Source organism: Vombatus ursinus, unplaced genomic scaffold (genome assembly GCF_900497805.2).
Source record: "Vombatus ursinus unplaced genomic scaffold, bare-nosed wombat genome assembly UNPS02005459.1, whole genome shotgun sequence".
NCBI classification, from domain to species: Eukaryota; Metazoa; Chordata; class Mammalia; order Diprotodontia; family Vombatidae; genus Vombatus; species Vombatus ursinus.
Window position 1 is genome coordinate 6818822 of NW_020945237.1, and position 17263 is coordinate 6836084.

At 38.5% G+C, this 17263-nt stretch overlaps 1 protein-coding gene across 1 annotated transcript in view; it reads right to left on the reverse strand.

Moving 5' to 3' along the window:
- Positions 1–17263, reverse strand: part of FAM171A1 (family with sequence similarity 171 member A1) — a 197083-nt gene that overhangs the window by 44297 nt on the left and 135523 nt on the right. The window contains exons 4-5 of the mRNA XM_027847955.1: positions 14947–15105; positions 8813–8989 (exon numbers count right to left, since the gene is read on the reverse strand). Of these exons, the coding sequence (XP_027703756.1) occupies positions 8813–8989; positions 14947–15105 (336 nt within the window). The remainder of the gene's footprint in view (positions 1–8812; positions 8990–14946; positions 15106–17263) is intronic.

A 17263-nucleotide genomic window follows, 5' to 3' on the forward strand; every position in this document is an offset into this window, starting at 1 on the left:
ACACTGAGAACTTTACGAAGTCCCTACAATGTATCGACAGTAACAATAACAGTAATCCCCAAAGAATAAAGGGGACTAAAAGGCAATGAAAGAATTTTTTTAAACTATCCCAGCTGACACTTCACTTATCATCACCTGAAGCATTGCCGAGGAAGCAAACCACGATCTTGGAGCAGATGTCAACATCACTAAGTTCCCAAACTGTAAATCTCAGGCTTTTTACTCTAAGAGGACTCTGCCAATACTGAGTTTGAGCCTATTAATTCTACAAGTGATGGCAATACCGGAGACCGATTCACAAGGGTGATCCCCTTTCAGATTTTTTAAATAACTTTCAAAATTTTATTAACTTTCAAATGTATTTGGCACCAGCTCTTTAAAAAGCTAAAGTATTCTTCAATCAGTTTTAGAAAGATTATATTAAAAAAATAAGCTAACAAAAAATGTTAACCCCTTAAAGGGTAGCTTTTAGTTATCTGGAAAACTAATGTAGAATGCTATATTCTCCAATGATGCTGGATAAAGAAGAGGTTAAAAAGCCCCCAAATAATCCTCTAAATTCTACAAGGAAGAGTAGAATCCCAAAATAGAGAAAAGGACTAAGATTTTGTTAGCATTCTTTTTCTTAAAATAAGCACCACTTAATTTTTTAGCATGTCAATTTTTTTATCCACAAATATGGGATGAACAATATTAAAACATTTTGTATTGTAGGCGGTGAGAATTTTAACACTGATTTCACCAGTATATAAAGTTACTTTTTCTTGTTTTTAAGTACGCTGTCATCGGTGAGAATGCTAACAAAAATAAAAAAGGGTTTATTTAGATCTGTGGAAAGCATGAGGAGTTTCAAAGAGGTTGAAGTGGACGGGGTGATGATAATGGAGGGCAGTAAGAAGAGTAAACCACTAAATTCCTTTTTTGCTTTTTTTTTCTTCTAAAGAAAATGAACTGGGCAGGATAAAATAAAGGCTGTGAACACAGAATACAAACCCCAATAAGTAAGGACACAGTTATGGAGCATCAAATTTCTCCCACAGAGGTCATGTCTTCAGAACTGGCTGATCATCCTAGGATACCGAAAGAGCTTGCCAACATGTTTGCTGAAGCACTGCTGATGATCTTTGAAAGATCTCAGAGTGCAGAGGTGCTATAGATGGGGAGTCGGACAGAGGCTAGCCCAATTTTCCAAAAATGGGAAAGCATCAGTCTCAAAACTATATACTGGAGAGCTTAACGTCTATTCCTGGAAAAATTCTAAAGCGTGTTTAAGGGGGTAGTTTATAAATACTTAGAAAGGGAAGCAGAATCATTATAAGTCAGCATATTTAAATACATTATAAGTCAGGATACTTAATCAAAAGTAGTTCATTGTGGACTAACCTTATTTTCAGTTTTGACAGGATCTATAGACTGGTCAATCAAAAGAATGCTGTAGATAGACACAAAAGGTGTGTCCCTTTCAGGTTTTTGCAAATTTGTGGTTCTCAATGGGCAAATTATAAAGATAACAGGACAGGACACATCCCACTTAGACTTCATCAGCATTTTGTAGAGGATAAGCTCCTTTCCAGATGTGAGTGGATCATTTTATACCTTTTAGGATATGAGGCTTTGAGTAGCTTATTTGAATATTAAAGGCCAGCAGAGACAAAGAATATGATACAGACTTCCTCTGTACTTTGTCCACAGCCACTTAATGCACAGACCAACGGTAGGAACCCTAAAGTTAAAAAAAGTGGGGAACCCTGAGTCTCAGAGCTGTTTGATGATTACTGGGAAGACGGTCATTCATTCCTGGCTATGGCCTAGCAGCAGAAATAAAGATCTAGGAAATATACTGGATGGTCATTACAGTTAGGGTGAGGTCTCTCACAAAGGGTATCAGCCCTAAACTTGGCTGAGTTGGCAAAAGGAAAAGCTAAAACCTCTGCTTTTCTGTCTGAAAGATGGCAAGTCTTATATTTGAGGATCTGAGAGAACAGAATTAGAGAGACTTCTTCCAGGCTTAGGCTAAGGGTCTCTGCTCTTTATGAAAAAACAGAGCAGTAACCTAGCTGAGGACTGTAGCTTAGCATGAAGCTTGAGGTAGTGGAAACTATAGCTGCTTAATGAGGAGAAAATCCAGGTAGACCAGTGGATTTGACCTATCCAAAAGTGATGCTCAGTGAGGTATAAGCACAGCTGAGCATCTTGTCCAACACAGACAGGGTGTACCCAGCAGGGACCTTTGTGAGGTCTATACACAGAAAAAAAGAATGCACCTAAAAGCCTGTAGTTCTAAATTGTGAACTGTCTTGGTTACACATATCCTCAACATGAATGTTTCATCACTACCACTATATTCTGTGCCTACTCTTTCTATGTGTTTGTGACAGAGCACACCACAGGATTGGGGAAGGGAATTTTCTGTAACAACAGTTTTTTTTAACTACGCCATCTTAGTAAGAAGCCTTTCCTAGGGGCTAACTGTGTCCACTAGCTGATTATTAAGGGGAAGCATCTTGTTAGGGGCTTGTGAGCTATAGTATTAAAATTGCAGTCTCACAGAATGACTTCTAGAACTTGAGCCAGCAACGACCCTCTAGAGAGCCAACCTGTGATTAAGGTTACAAGTTGGGAGAGTGATCCAGAGGAGGCGTAATATGTAATATATCTAGATTGCAGTCAAGTTTCTCAGTGTTATATTCACTGAGTAATATATGCCAGATGACATTACTGTTATATGAATTCAGAGCTGGTTAAATGACCAAGTTTTTTTTTTTAAAAGTCACTAATGGTACCATGATAACTTGGTAAGAGGTGATTAGTAGAAAGCCACAAGGATCTGTCCTTGGTCCCGTGTCATTTAATATTTTTATCAATGACTTGGGATGATGACATAGATGGAATGTTTATCAAACAGCTGATACAAAGCTGGAAGGTAGCCATCATGTTCAATAACAGATTCTAAACAGGATAAAAAAGAATAAGCTGAATCTAATATGTTAAAAATTTAATAGGGAAAAACAAAGTTTTAGAGTAAGGCTCAAAAATTCAACTTTTACAAATACAAGATAGGAGACGTATGGATAGACTAGTAGGGGTGTGAAAAAATTTTGGGGTTTTAGTGGATTATCTCTTCAATATGAGCCAACATTTTGAGGTAGGATTCATAAAAGGTAATGTTATTCTAGGGTACATTTAGAGCCAGAGACCAGAACAAAGGAAGTGATGGTTCTGTTCTTTCCTGGCCAAGCTACTTCTGGAATACTTGGTTTAGATTGTAAGTGAAGAAAAACAAAGACAAGCTGGAGCATATGTAGGATGATGGGAGACCTGAAGAATATGCTATGAGGTGGATAAATTGACAGAGTGGGGGGATGTTTAGCCTGGAGAAGAGAAGAATTAGTAGAAACAGAACACTCTTCAAGCAGTTGAAAGGCTACCATAAGATTGGACTTGTTTTGCTTGGCCCAAAGAGCAACACTATAAGTAACCTGGGCAAGTTACCAGGAGGAAGAATTAAGCTTGATAAGACTTGAACTTTACGAAAATCACTTTGGTGGTCAAATGGAGGCTGGGCTGGAATGGGGAGAGACTTGAGGCAGGGAGACCCACTAACAGACTATTGCAATAATCCAGGTATGAGATGATGAAAAATTATGAATAGCTGATATTGATATGGCTCCTACCATGTATCAAGTGCTTTACAATTATTATCATTTGATCCTCATTTGATCTTTAGAACAACCCTGGGAGGTAGGTGCTATTATTATCCCCATTGTTGAGGAAACTGAGGCAAAAAGACAGTAAGTGACTCACCCAGGGTCACAGAGCTAATGTGTCTGACATTAAATTTGAACTCAGATCTTTCTGACTCCATGCTGGGGCTCTCTATTCACTTTACCACCTACCCTTATTCTTCTCTCCTTACCTAGAGGGTAGAACTAGAAACAGTCATGGAAGGGTATAACATCCTATGTATACTCATGACTTAAGAAGAGTAGATTTCAAAAATTCAGAGAAAAGGGGCAGCTAGATGGCGCAGTGGATAGAGCACCGGCCCAGGAGTCAGGAGGACCTGAGTTCAAATTTGACCTCAGACACATGATAACATGATACTCACTAGCTGTGTGACCCTGGGCAAGTCACTTAACCCCAGCTGCCTGGTCAAAAATAACTAAATAAAAACAAACCAAAAAAAAATTCAGAGAAAAGACATATTTAAGCCCATTAGCCTAAAGGTCTCTAAAAAGTTTCCAAAAGAGAAACCACCTCAAGTGGTATGGTAAAGAATATGAGAAAGAACATGATTCTGATGATGTAAGCACAAATTATTTCACTGATGGAGAAAAGGAGGTCTCTAAAGAGACCAATGTGGCCACAATGGGAGGTCATCAAACAGTTCAGGAAAGAGAAAGATGTGTGTGAAAAAGATGGAAGGAACAGCAGCAAACTGGGGTTGAGAAAGAGAGAGTGGTAGTGTGTGGTAATACATGCCAGGAAAACAAAATGGCAGACGGAGCTGAGGTTTGTAATAAATGCATTGGACAATAAGGACATTAAAAATAGCTATGAGAAAGCAAAATGAAGAACCAAGATGAGAGAACTGCATCTTAGAAAGGAAAATTATCTTTGGACTGGGAAGACCAGAACATAGATGGGTAACTGGAGATTAAAAACCAACACTGAAAGCAAGATAAGTGAGGAGATTGTAAGAAAACACCTAGTTGTTCTTAAATCCAAATCACCTGGCCCTGAAGGATTATATCCTAGGCTAGCAAAAATTTAAAAAAAAAAAACAAACACCAAAACAAAAATCTGCTGATGATCTTTGAGTAATTGAGGTAATTGGGATGAATGCCATGAAACTAAAGATAGGTAAACATTGTGCTGATTTTCACACAAATAGAGTCTTCACGGTAGAAGGGCCCTAGGAGGCCATCTATCCCTTCTAAAGCACATGAAACAAATGGTCACCCAACCAAAGACTTCCAGAACTGGGAAATCATGACCTTCCCACACAGCCCATTCCAATTTGGATAGTTCTAATTGTAAGGAAGGTCTTCCTTACAACAAGCCTAATTTGCCTTGCTGCAACTTTCACAAGAGACTAGGAACATTTCCTAGAAACACTTTCTAGGTGAGGAAGACACAGATGAGCAAAGAAACACAGAACATATATTATCTCTTGGCATCAATTCTTCAAAACAAGTCACTTCAATTCACCCAAGCAAAGTCACATCACATTCAAACAGCTCAGAGTATTAATTCACCCCCTATACCAAGGCAATCAGATACAGAATTCTGGGGGATTAACAAATGACTGTTACAGATGTTTTGTTTTTAATTAAGGGGGCTATTATTTTTTAAGTTGTACATTTAAAAATAGTAAGTTGGCTTCACTACAATGAAACGATCAGAAATGTTTCACTCATAAATTGACCTTTCAGTTTTTCAAGATTTTTTTCTGATTCTCTGCCTGAGCAAAAAAATTTTTAAATTTTTATAAAATTTATTTTATTAATTTTTATTAAGTTTCACTTAACTGGGTTCTGTCAGTTTGACCCTGAAATTGGCAATAATGTGGATTATATGTAGAGATCATTGGGAAAAAAACAAAACAAAACCCAGTAAATCACCACCAGTGCCTGTAACACCTATACTAACCTCTCTTGAATTTCTGTTAAGTCAGGGCACATGTAGTTTCTTTCAAAAAATGTACCTTTTTGAAAAAATCTCTTCATTTAAAATTTTCTAAATACACATTCCAAATGTTTAGATCTGGTTTTAAAAGAGCTATCCAAAAGTTTTGCTTTGCTTTACATTCACGTAATCATCTGTTAAGAGTCAGTAAGTAAGACAGGAACTTGGCAGTCTGGCTTTTCATGGCAAAGTACCACATTAAAAGACCTTAGTTAAACTAGAATAAAGCAAATATACAATGGAAATTCCCAGCAGAAGGTTCAACTACATGGAAGTTATTCACATGCTGGAAATTGAGAATTGGGCCAATCACAAGGGAATCGCCTCTAATAGCCTGGAGATTGATGTATCAAAGGCTATTTTTTAAAAAGTGTGTGACCAATAAATATGATGAACATTTCTGTAAACATGCTTTAAACTATCATGATACATATCATCTCTTTGGTGTAGAGCTAAAAATGACTTCAGATGTCATCTAGACCAACTCACATTTTGTAGAACCTGAAGGTCTGGAGAGATTATGTTTCAATCTCACACTGGTAGTGAGCAGCAGTCAGGATCTGAATCTAGATCCAACATTCTTTGCCTTATATTTTCCTGCCTCTTTGGTCATACAATATACTTCACTTATGGAATGGAACAAAACAATTTAACAACATAACATAATAACGTAAAATGATCACAGGAGTGTAAGACATAGAACACTGCCTTTCTTCCAACCCATTCATCCAAAATAAAGGCCAAGAAAGGCAAAGGTAGACAGTGATACTACGCATAGGGATAAAGAAGGTGGTACAAGAATTCCCAAATTCCCCAAGGAGACTGAAAAATTATCCAAGAACATTCTATTAAATTATGACAATGAATAAGTAACATCCAAGTTCTCTTACTTTCTCCCCATTTGGGGCTACCTGTAAGTCTTCCTGTACTCTCTTAGGTTTGCAGATAAAGTCTCATAAAGCTTTTATTTGGAGATTCACTGTAATTTATATCCCAAGGAACACACTGAAAAAGTCACATCATAGGCTTACATATCAACATTTAAAACATCCATCTTTATAAGTGGTCACAATATATGAATAAAATTTATAATAGGGGAAACACTGTAAATAAACATTTGGGGAAATGGTTAACCTTACAAATAATTGAAGAAATGCAAAAGAAAACAAACCGTAAGATGCCACATCACACTCATTAAATTAGCAAGAATAAATAAGTATGAAATCCAACGTTGGCAGGGTCATGGGGAAACAGTGCTACTCTGTTGTCGGCAATACAAATCAGCACAGCTTTTTTTGGAGAACAAAATTTGGCATATAGACAGTAAGAGTAATAAAAATGGCACGACAACCCAGTAAATCACAACACTGGGGTAATTTGCAAATGAATTGATACAAAGGAAAAAGAGACTTACTCACACATTTTGTAGTTGTGTTATGTATAATAGCAAAAAGCAAAGATAATCTCAAAGCCTAATAGTTGGAAGAAGGGCTAAGCAGACTGTGGTAGACTGATGCAATGAAAGATTATAGTCCTATAAAGATGATAAATATGAGCAATAGGTAGGTATGGAAAAAAGTGAATGTAAAGTAAAAGAAAGCAGAATTTAGTACAATGTATAGACAATTCTGATCAGTACAAAAGTATGCTTCTATAACCAATAGTATCAGAAAGGATTAGAACTAGTTTAGTTATCGATATTTGGATGAACATTATTTGTATTTTATTATAAAGCTGAGAAAATGTAATGTTTAAAAACAATGAATTAACCACATGGCTTCACATAGAAAGTGTTTACGGTAGTGTAATATTTCATCAAACACACCTTAGCACATGTGATAAAGATCAGTCTTGCATAAATAAATGTGGTGTAATTATAGGGAATGCTGTTGGTTTATTACTTAGGAGGACAGTAAAATAAAATGGTGGGCTTTTGATTTTAAAACTGGATCATGGTATTCTAGACTAGCGGATGATCAGCCATTGGGGTTTAAGTAGAATCTGACCAATTCAATGTTGGTCAAAAGCAATGCTTTTTTAGCCCTGTGGGATATTCTAGTCTTAGGTACAGACCTATGTTGTCTTAAAAATAGGAGTTTAATCTTGCCTATGGTACAGAACACAACACATTTAGCAGCTAAAGGAGGCCTAGAAACCAATATGGATAGGGAAAATCCCCAGGATGTACCTTTAAATCAGATTAGCCTATTAAAGTTAAAATAACCAAAATCTTCTTTATCAAATATGTCCTAAAAATCTTCTTAAGTTATAGATTTTGAATTACACATAAGCTTATCTTGAAAGAGAACCAAACAAAAAATACCCACGTGAAGTTCAAAACAAGGTGGCTAGGCAGGAACATCTAGGATTCTACTTTCCATGAAGGTAAATTCAGGGAAAATATACAATGTCTCATGGGGAAGTTTTTCTTTTTTAAGGTCATTTCCATTTGGAACCAAACAAATGAATGGATATAGTTTGTGACCAGATGATGGGCAGGAAAGCAAATGGTGCAGGAACAGGTAGCAGAGAGAGAAAGGTGAATGCATGTTTAGCAAATCTAATGGAGTAAAAAAAATAAAGCAAAGTGGAAATCCTCCAATACAATTAGCATTATAACCAACTTGTTTCTCTTTTCAGTGAAAACCCACTTTTTGACCAAGATGACTCACTCAGGATGCAGAATAAAATATATATCTATAAACATGGACAATACAGGAATTTTCACGGCTTGTCTATGCTTGTGTTAAAAGAGGTTTTTTTTCTTTATTCACTGGGAAGGAAGGATAAAAATTAAATTTTTATTGATTGAAAAAAAATAAATGTTTAGAATACACTATAGAAAACAGAAACTCCAAACCAAATGATTAAAGTATCAGACTGACTCTCATTAAGGATTTAAAAAAAAAAAAAGGATAAAGAGTACATAATATCCAATTCTTAGACCAGGGTCCCATTTAAGGGAATTAGTGTGTTGTACGTACACATACACACACGCTAGAGTATGAATGGAATAATCACTGACATCTGCTTTGGAAACTGGATGTTTTCAGGCTCTTGTGAAAGGAAAATACGTCCAAAAGAAGTTGGTCACTAGCAGGTCAGTACACGAATCATTACTCACCAAGCTTTTGGTCAAATCGCCATGCAGTAACATGTGCATTGTGCCTCAGGCTGCTTTGTGGAGACAGAGGAACCGTGACATAAATAGGCCCATCCACCACGACTGGGGTCCCATCGCCGCGGAGCAGGTGAACGCTGACTGCAGTGACAGGGGTCAGGTCATACTTGGTGCTATTCCCTAAAAATAAAAGCCGTCAGTTTTGTATATAAGTACATGCAAACTCCAGCAATGGGGGTGGGAGGCATGGGGTAATGTGGCGGCAGGGTCATTAGGGAAGCGTAAACACTCAGAGTATCTGAGAATTGGAAAGGATATCAGAGTTCATCTAGTCCAAACCTTGGAAATATGGCACTACAGGTTAGAGCAACAAACTTGAAATAAAGTGACATAGGTTCAAATACCCCTTCAGACAACTTAATAGTTTTGTGACCCTGGACAAGTCACTTAACCACACTAGGTGACCTCCATTTCATCTGTCAAATGAGGGTAAGAAAAGCACCTACTTCATACAGCAGTCATGAAGATCAAATAAGGTTGTGTTTTATAGTGCTTTGCTATGCTTAAAGGATTATATAAAGACAAACCATTATTATTCATTTGTAAAAATGGAATAATAACATTTGTATTATTTATCTCCCAGGGTTGTTGTGAGGGAAACAATTCCAAACTATATAAATAGTAGCCACCGAGTATTAATAGAGCACTTTACGGTTTTATCCTTACAACAGCACTGGGAGGAGGTGCTATAATCATCTCCACTGTGAAGATAAGGAAACTGAGGCAGACAGCGGTTAAGTGACTTGCCCAGAGTCATATAGCTAAGCTAGTAAGTGTCTCAGGATGGATTTGAACTCTGGTTTTCTCACTCCAAGTCTCCACTGTGCACATGTCATTCACCGTCATCATCATCATCATTATTCTACAAAATAGGATGAAGAGATTGTATTGAGTTGCAATTACTGTCGGACAAGTACTAAAATCTCTGTCAATAAATTCTTGCACAAATTAAGTCCCATGATTGAACTCCAAGCACAAAAAAATAGGATTTTAAAATTAAAATTAAGTTTATTGCAACTATTTAAATTACACAAGAATTACTTCAAAATCTTGGCATTTGTACTCAGAGTAGCGAAACTATGGAAATGAAACATTTGTAACATCTCTTAGTTCCCCAACTAATGGGCATCTACTTTGTTTCCATTTCATGGCTATCACAAAAAGTGCTGCTATGAATATTGAGAGAGAGAGGGAGAGGGAGGAAGAGAAGAAAGGAGAGGAGGGAGAGAGGGGGGAGGAGGAGGGACAGAAGGATGGAGCAGGGAGGGAGAGAGGTACTGAATGTACCCACTGTTCTACATTAGAACACATTTTTAAAAGCCAACACTTTAATGATTTTCTAATCTACAGCCAAATTAGAAGCTGCAAGACAGGTTATTAACACACTTTTAAGAATTAAGGGGGCAATTAGGTAGCGCAGTGGATAGAGCATGGCCCTGGAGTCAGGAGGACCCGAGTTCAAATCTGGCCTCAGACACTTGACACTTATCTAGCTGTGTGACCCTGGGCAAGTCACCTAACCCCAACTGCCTCAGAGGGGGAAAAAAATTAAGCAAGCCACTTTGGATTCCATTCTCCTGTGAAATGTAACATGAGGATAAATATATTATTTCATAATTGCTCATCTTTTCTTCCAGACTTATGGACACATCAGAGAAAATAGAGTGAAAAGATTTCTACTGACATATATGATCACCAGTCTTTCCTGCAAGCATATCATTGTTTCCTTATTACAAATGTAGCTAGAATTGGATTTAAATGTTACAGAATGAATTCACTGTCAGTTCAACCACTAAGCAAAGCAATTTGCTGTAGTATCTAACACCCTTTGACCCAAAGACCTTCCTCTGAGGAATAGACTCCAAGGAGGTCAAAGACAGAATGGTTCCCCAACTCCTCCCTCTCTCTGTCTGTCCCCTCTCACTCCCTCTTTCCTTTTCTCGCCCCCCCCAATCCTTCTCCCTCCTTCTCTCTCTCCCCCCCACTCTCTCCCTCTCTCTACTCCCCTTTTCCTCCCTTCCTCTCCCTCTTCTTTCTCTACCCCTTTCTCTTTCCCTCCCTCCCTCTCATTTCCTCCTCCCTTCTCTCTCTTTCTCCCCCCACTCCCTCCCTCTTCCTCCTCCCCTCCCCCCTCCTCTTTCCCTCCCCCTTTCCTTTCTTCTCCCCCCCCACTCCCTTTTCCCCTCCTCCCCTCTCTTCTCTCTCTCAATATTCATAGCAGCACTTTTTGTGATAGCCATGAAATGGAAACAAAGTAGATGCCCATTAGTTGGGGAATAGCTAAATATGCTGTGGTACATGAATATAATGGTAATTACTATGCCATAAGAAATGACGAGAATGAATAATTCAGAGCAGCACAGGAAGACTGGCTATGCCTACCACTCACTAAGGCCAGTCCTATTTTGATCCTTCCTCCTACTCTTCCATCTTGGCTCCTCCAAGACCTCTCTCCAATAGTCACCTCTTCCTTGCCCCTCATTCACTCTCAGTCTCTACATTGCCACTGGCTCCTTACCATCTGTGCCAAAACATGCATTACACAGTACAAAGAGCACTCAATTTGGAGTCCAAGGACTTGAGTTTGAATCATGCCTCTAGTATTTTTTATCCATGCAGCTCTGGGCAAATCATTTAACTTCCCTGGACCTAAGTTCCTTCCTGGGAGTTAGATTAGATGACAATCAATCAATCAACAAGTATTTATTAAGCACCTACTATGTGCCAAGCACTGTACTAAACTGAGGATGCAAAGACACAAATGAAACAGTCCCTGCCCTCAAGGAGCTTAAGTTCTAACAAGGAAAACAAATAAACAAGCCATGTAGAGAAAAGAAGGGACTGGGATGAGGGTTGAGTCTGTAAATTCACTGGAATAGAGACCTTGCAGATACGGAAAGCCCCTCTAAGTGATGCAGGCTGGTACCTTCTCTGCAGCACAATCTTACAGCAGAGTTCTGAACCTTTTGTGTGTGTCTTGGACCCCTTTGGTAGCACCTGGAGTGAAGCCTGTGGATCCCTTCCCAGTATGTTTGCTTCCTACAATTATAAATGAAGGAAATGCTGAATTTCAGTTAGAGGTTAGTACAAATAAAGAGGTAATTTTTTTTATTGCTCCAAATTCACAGAACCCCTGAAATTTCTCCATGGATGTTTGAGGATCCCAGTTAAGAACTTCTAATTTAGAGAGTTGCTTAGGGTACCTTAGGGTTCCTTTGAGAGTTCCCAAAATTGGGATAACTCCTTTAATCCAGACGTGCCTTCATTTAAGACAGTTCAATATGCACTAGCCTAATGCACATACATAAACATGGTGTAGTAGAAAGAACAATGGATCTGGAGTCTGAAGTGATTTTGATTGTTGTTCGGACACATCTGACTCTTCGGGACCCTATCTAGGGCTTTCTTGGCAAAGGTATTGGAGTTGTTTGCCATTTCCTTCTCCAGCTCATTTGACAGATGAGGAAACTGAGGCAAACAGCACTATTTAGCAAGGGTGTTATTTTGAAATTGCCCTTCGCTGCTCCTTTGTGGCATTTCAAGTGCGGCTAATAATCTTGTCAAGAGAAAATTGCTTTGTTCTCCTAGATACAAACTGAGTGAGATTCTTTAGAGTTCATTCAGTAAGTCCTAAAGTCATAACTTTGGGATAAAAGAGAAGCTATAAACAAAGTGAAGTCAGAGTATGATGACTACCTAAAGTGCTGGCCAAGAGGGCTAATGCATTTGTCCAGAAGATCCTGCCTCCTCCCACCCTCCAATCCTATAGGAATATAAAGTAAAGAATCAAGCCCTGTATTATGTATATATGCACATTACTCAGAGTTGGACCTTTTTCAGAGAGAGGTTTTAAATAAAACCCTATTCTTCTTAAGTAAGCATCTCAGTTATTCTAGTAGGAAACAAAGGCTAAATATAACCTTCAAAAGACCTTCTCTTTTTTACCTCTCAAATAATAGAAGACTGAAATAAAGCAAACTAAAAAAAAAATAATCAATAGCTTCCCTCCTTTATTTTCTCCTTCTTCCCCAACTGGCTCAGATTTCATAATTTATTTAATAGCTACTGGAAATGGAGTCTATACAAAAATTCTAATTAATGAGCTTTAAGTAATGTGGGAAGCTCTCCAAGTTCAAGGTTTTATAATATGATACTGTTTTTTTAAAGGATGAATTTTGATGATTCCCAGACTTTACTATAGTTGTGTTATCATAAAGTGAAAGAGTCTCACCTTCTAAACCCCTCTTTCAAGAAAATGCAACATCAGTTGTGGCATGCTTACTCAAGACCAATCACAAGTTTGACAGCAAAGCACTATGTAATAAAGGCATTGACAATATGAAAAATTAAAAAGGGAAGAAACATTTTTTAAAGAGGGGTAGCACTTAGAAAAAGCCTGAGCAACAAAATCATTTCACTTTGGGTTCTAGCAAAAAGTTTCCTTTAAGCAATATGTAATTGGTAAGATCTTTTAGGGTTAGGAAATTCATTTAGGCCCCTTCAGTTTTCATTTAACATGCAGGGGCAATCATTCATTAAACTGAACTTAGTTCTCCTGAAGGTAAACAAAATGTCACCCAAAGAAAATTATACATACTCACCTGGCTGGATGCGGGTCAACATCCTTCTTTTATATTTTAACTAGTCTAATGAGTGTTTTTATTATTGCCACTCCTGGCAATGAGGAGAAGACAAGAAAGAGAACCCAAGGTTCCTGATTTCTGGAAATCAGGGCTTCTGATATTCTGGGTTCCCGATTCACTAGGACAAGAATAAGCAACTTATAGTGCATTTGGAAAGGCCAAGCTATGACACAAGACCCCAGTACAAGGTCTAAGGCTAGAGTCTCCAGTTTTTTCCTGATGAGATGGAAATGGCTTCAAATTCCTATGGTCTTAGTGGTTCTAACTTGGGAAGCAGGGTTTGTTCAAAACCTAACTCATTACCTTCCCTCCTACTTACTCCCTACTTGTATTACCACCATCCTAGTCATTTGTGTTTTTAATCTTGGAGTCACTCCTCACTGTCAATCTCCCACCTCGTGTCCAATACTACATTGCATATATCCTGCATACTTATTACACACATATAATACATATATATATACATATGTGTGTATACACACATATACCCACCCACCACATACATATGCATTTACTTCTTATCTCCCCAGACAGAACACAAGGACTCAAGGATCTTGATCCCTACTAGTTAACACTGTGCCTGGCACACAGAGGCTGCTTAAAAAATACTGGTTCAAGTGAAGTAAGTCAGAATGCCAACTGCAACCAAGGCTTCAGTCCAGTTCCTTGGACTTCAACCAAAGAGCATATAGTGTACGGCTTTGAAATTAAGTGGCAGATAATGACTGACCAATTAGAGACCCTTTTGTTTAAAGCAAAGGCAGTAGGGAAAGGAAAAAAACAGAATGAGAGAGAGGGAGGGTGACAGATCCCCACCACCCAATGCCCCATGTTAGTGGGGCACCAGACTCCTGGGCTGCTTTTCTCTGAACTAGATCAAACACACCCCCTTCCACTCCCAGTACAAGGATTTCTGAGTGGGTGGGGATGGATTTCACTATACTTGAATCAAGTCGGGTAGCCCCTTTACAATACAACACTCCAGAAAGTGGGAATAAAGGTTTCAATAGGAGAAAGAAAATGAAGAAGTAAAGAAACTTGAATTTGTATTTCCATTTTTGAATTTTAAAACTGTTAGTTTCTCCAATATTTTAAAATATAAAAAATGAATCCTCTCGGTTGACTTGAATTAGTTTCCCCAAATAGTGTGGAATCTCCTTCTTCATTTCTTGGTATTAATAAGCACAGAATGATGGATAAAGAAACATCCAATAAAAAAGTCTTTTTAAAGAAAAACAATAAAGGGACACTGAAATTAAGCCTACAACAGAACAGACTGAAAGTCCCAATTTGTTTTCTTGCATTTTAAATATCGACTTACTTGTGGACATCTTTTCCCTCCTTAACCTACAGCTTTTCCTGTTTACGATGACCCAATATATCCAAGGACCAACACATAAAATCATTATTAAAAAGAGAAGAGATTCAAAGTACCTGTTCCATTTCCATCTAATCCTCGTAAATACGGGAAACTGTCCACTTCTGCTGGGACACTGGAAGCTGTGAGAAAAGGAGTCAGGTCACTGTAGCTGGTGTTCTCCGGCAGCTTCAGGGCTCGTCTCTGGAAATGAACCCGAGGCTGTGGCCGAGCACCTGCAAAAATGAACCACTGACTTATTAAAGGAGCAGCTTCCATTTTTAGAAAACGGAAACTAGCAAGTCAGTGCCTTTTGGAAGGTTTCAGTACCTCCCTTCCCCTCCCCCCCAATTCCTCTTCCCCATCACTGGACACAAAGATGTGACAACATAGTATTATGTGGCTAGAAATAATAGCCCATTGTCATGGTTGTTTTCTCACAGGATGTTATTTGCTTCTTTTTTTTTTTTAAACAAAATGCTTTCCAGGATTTATTTGTCAATTTTCTTCTTGCATAACATTTGATGCTAGATGTGAGTAAAATTAAAAATGTAACCAAATGCATGGAATGGATGGCTGATCTATTAAAAAACAACTCTGTGCAAGATTTAATACTGGAAGGAATACATCCTAAACAAACCTCCTGATTAATATCTACTTTACTCTGAACACGTATGCAGACCAAGTTGGAAAAACAGAGAAAATGGAGGTGTTGCCATGAAAGGAACTCTAGATACTTATTGTAGCTGATTATTAGGAAAGAGTGGCTGCTTGCCATCATATCTGTCTGGCCAGCAAGCCCATTCTAATCGGAATAGATTATATTACAAAGTTTATGATGAGATTTCAGAGACTGTGCATCCTTTCTCATGTGAGTTTTCCCTAAAGGAGAAGGATGGGCTTATCTAAAGCTCTCTGGGGTGAACAATCACTTTGTATGACCATCTGTAGTGTCATTCTTACTCCAGGTGGAGTTTTGATTGTCAGACCTGAACTTGTTTTACCCTGATGCTATGATGACAGTAACTAAAAGTAACAATACTTAAGTGATTTGCCACTAACATAATTCAAAATTATTAGAACCAGATTCTAAAATTACATATCAGAGTTAACACTCAAATAAGTCCAGCCATTCTCTGAAAGGCATCAAAAGTTTCAAATATGTACTTCTTTTTTTCCCTCAGGTTTGTAGGTGTTATTAGGTGAGGGGCTGTTTCCTTTTGCCCCAAAGATATTCTGATGCTTTGTTGTTGTTGAGTTGTTTCAGTCGTGTGTTAGAGTGTGTGTGTGTGTGTGTGTGTGTGTGTGTGTGAGTCTCCATGATCCCATTTGAGGTTTTCTTGGCAGAGATACTGGAGTGGTTCGCCATCTCCTTCTCCAGCTCATTTGACAGATCAGGAAACTGAGGCAAATAGGGCATTGGTACCCTCTTGCTCCATTAATAAGTGACTTGCCCAGGGTCACACAGCTAGTAAGTGTCTGAAGCCAGATTTGAACTCAGGAAGATAAGTCTTCCTGATTCCAAGGCCAGGACTCTATCCACTATGGCGCCACTTAGCTGCCCTCTGAGACTTTAGCACTCTCCAAAGATAATTTCTGATAAAGAATGGTACAAGGGAAAGAGCACTGGTATGGGATTCAAATTCTGCTTTTGATGCTTAAAACATGTGTGACTTTAAAAAGTCATTTCCATCTCCCCAGATAACAGTTTCCTCATCTGTGAAAAGAGGTGCTTGGACTAGATGGGCTCTGAGTTCTCTTCTAGCTCTTAAGTGTATGATCCCTGCTGGGCACTCAGTGTTAAGAAACGATTAGTGGAGAGTAGAAACCATGCTTATGTGGATAGAGCACGGGCCCTGGAGTCAGGAGGACCTGAGTTCAAATCTGGCCGCAGACACAATGACACTTATCAGCTCTGTGACTCTGGGCCAGTCACTTAACCCCAACTGCCTCGAAAAAAAAAAAAAGGAAAAAGAGGCAGGCTTGTTTGGGAGTCAGTTGTCCCTGGTACCTCTGGGATCTCCACTGCTCTAGCCCTCAGTTTCTTCATCTACACAATAACAGAGGTGGACTAGATGACCCTAAGGTCCTTCCCAGCTCTCTAACATCCTCATGACTTCAGGAGACAGGTAGGGGAATGAACCTGAGAAGAGTAGGAACCAGCTGGAGCTCTGAAAGAATCATGGAATATCAAAAACTCTAAGAAGGCTTAGAGATCCATCTACTTGTCTCATTTTATAGCCATGTAAATTGAGGTCTAGAGGTTAAACCAAACCTAAAACTTCTAGATTGGGGGCAGGGTTCCTTAACTATATGACCAGTGAAAGTGTTGAATCCCACCAGACAATTCCAATATGGAACAAATCTGGCATTCTGATCTCTGGCACACAGGTT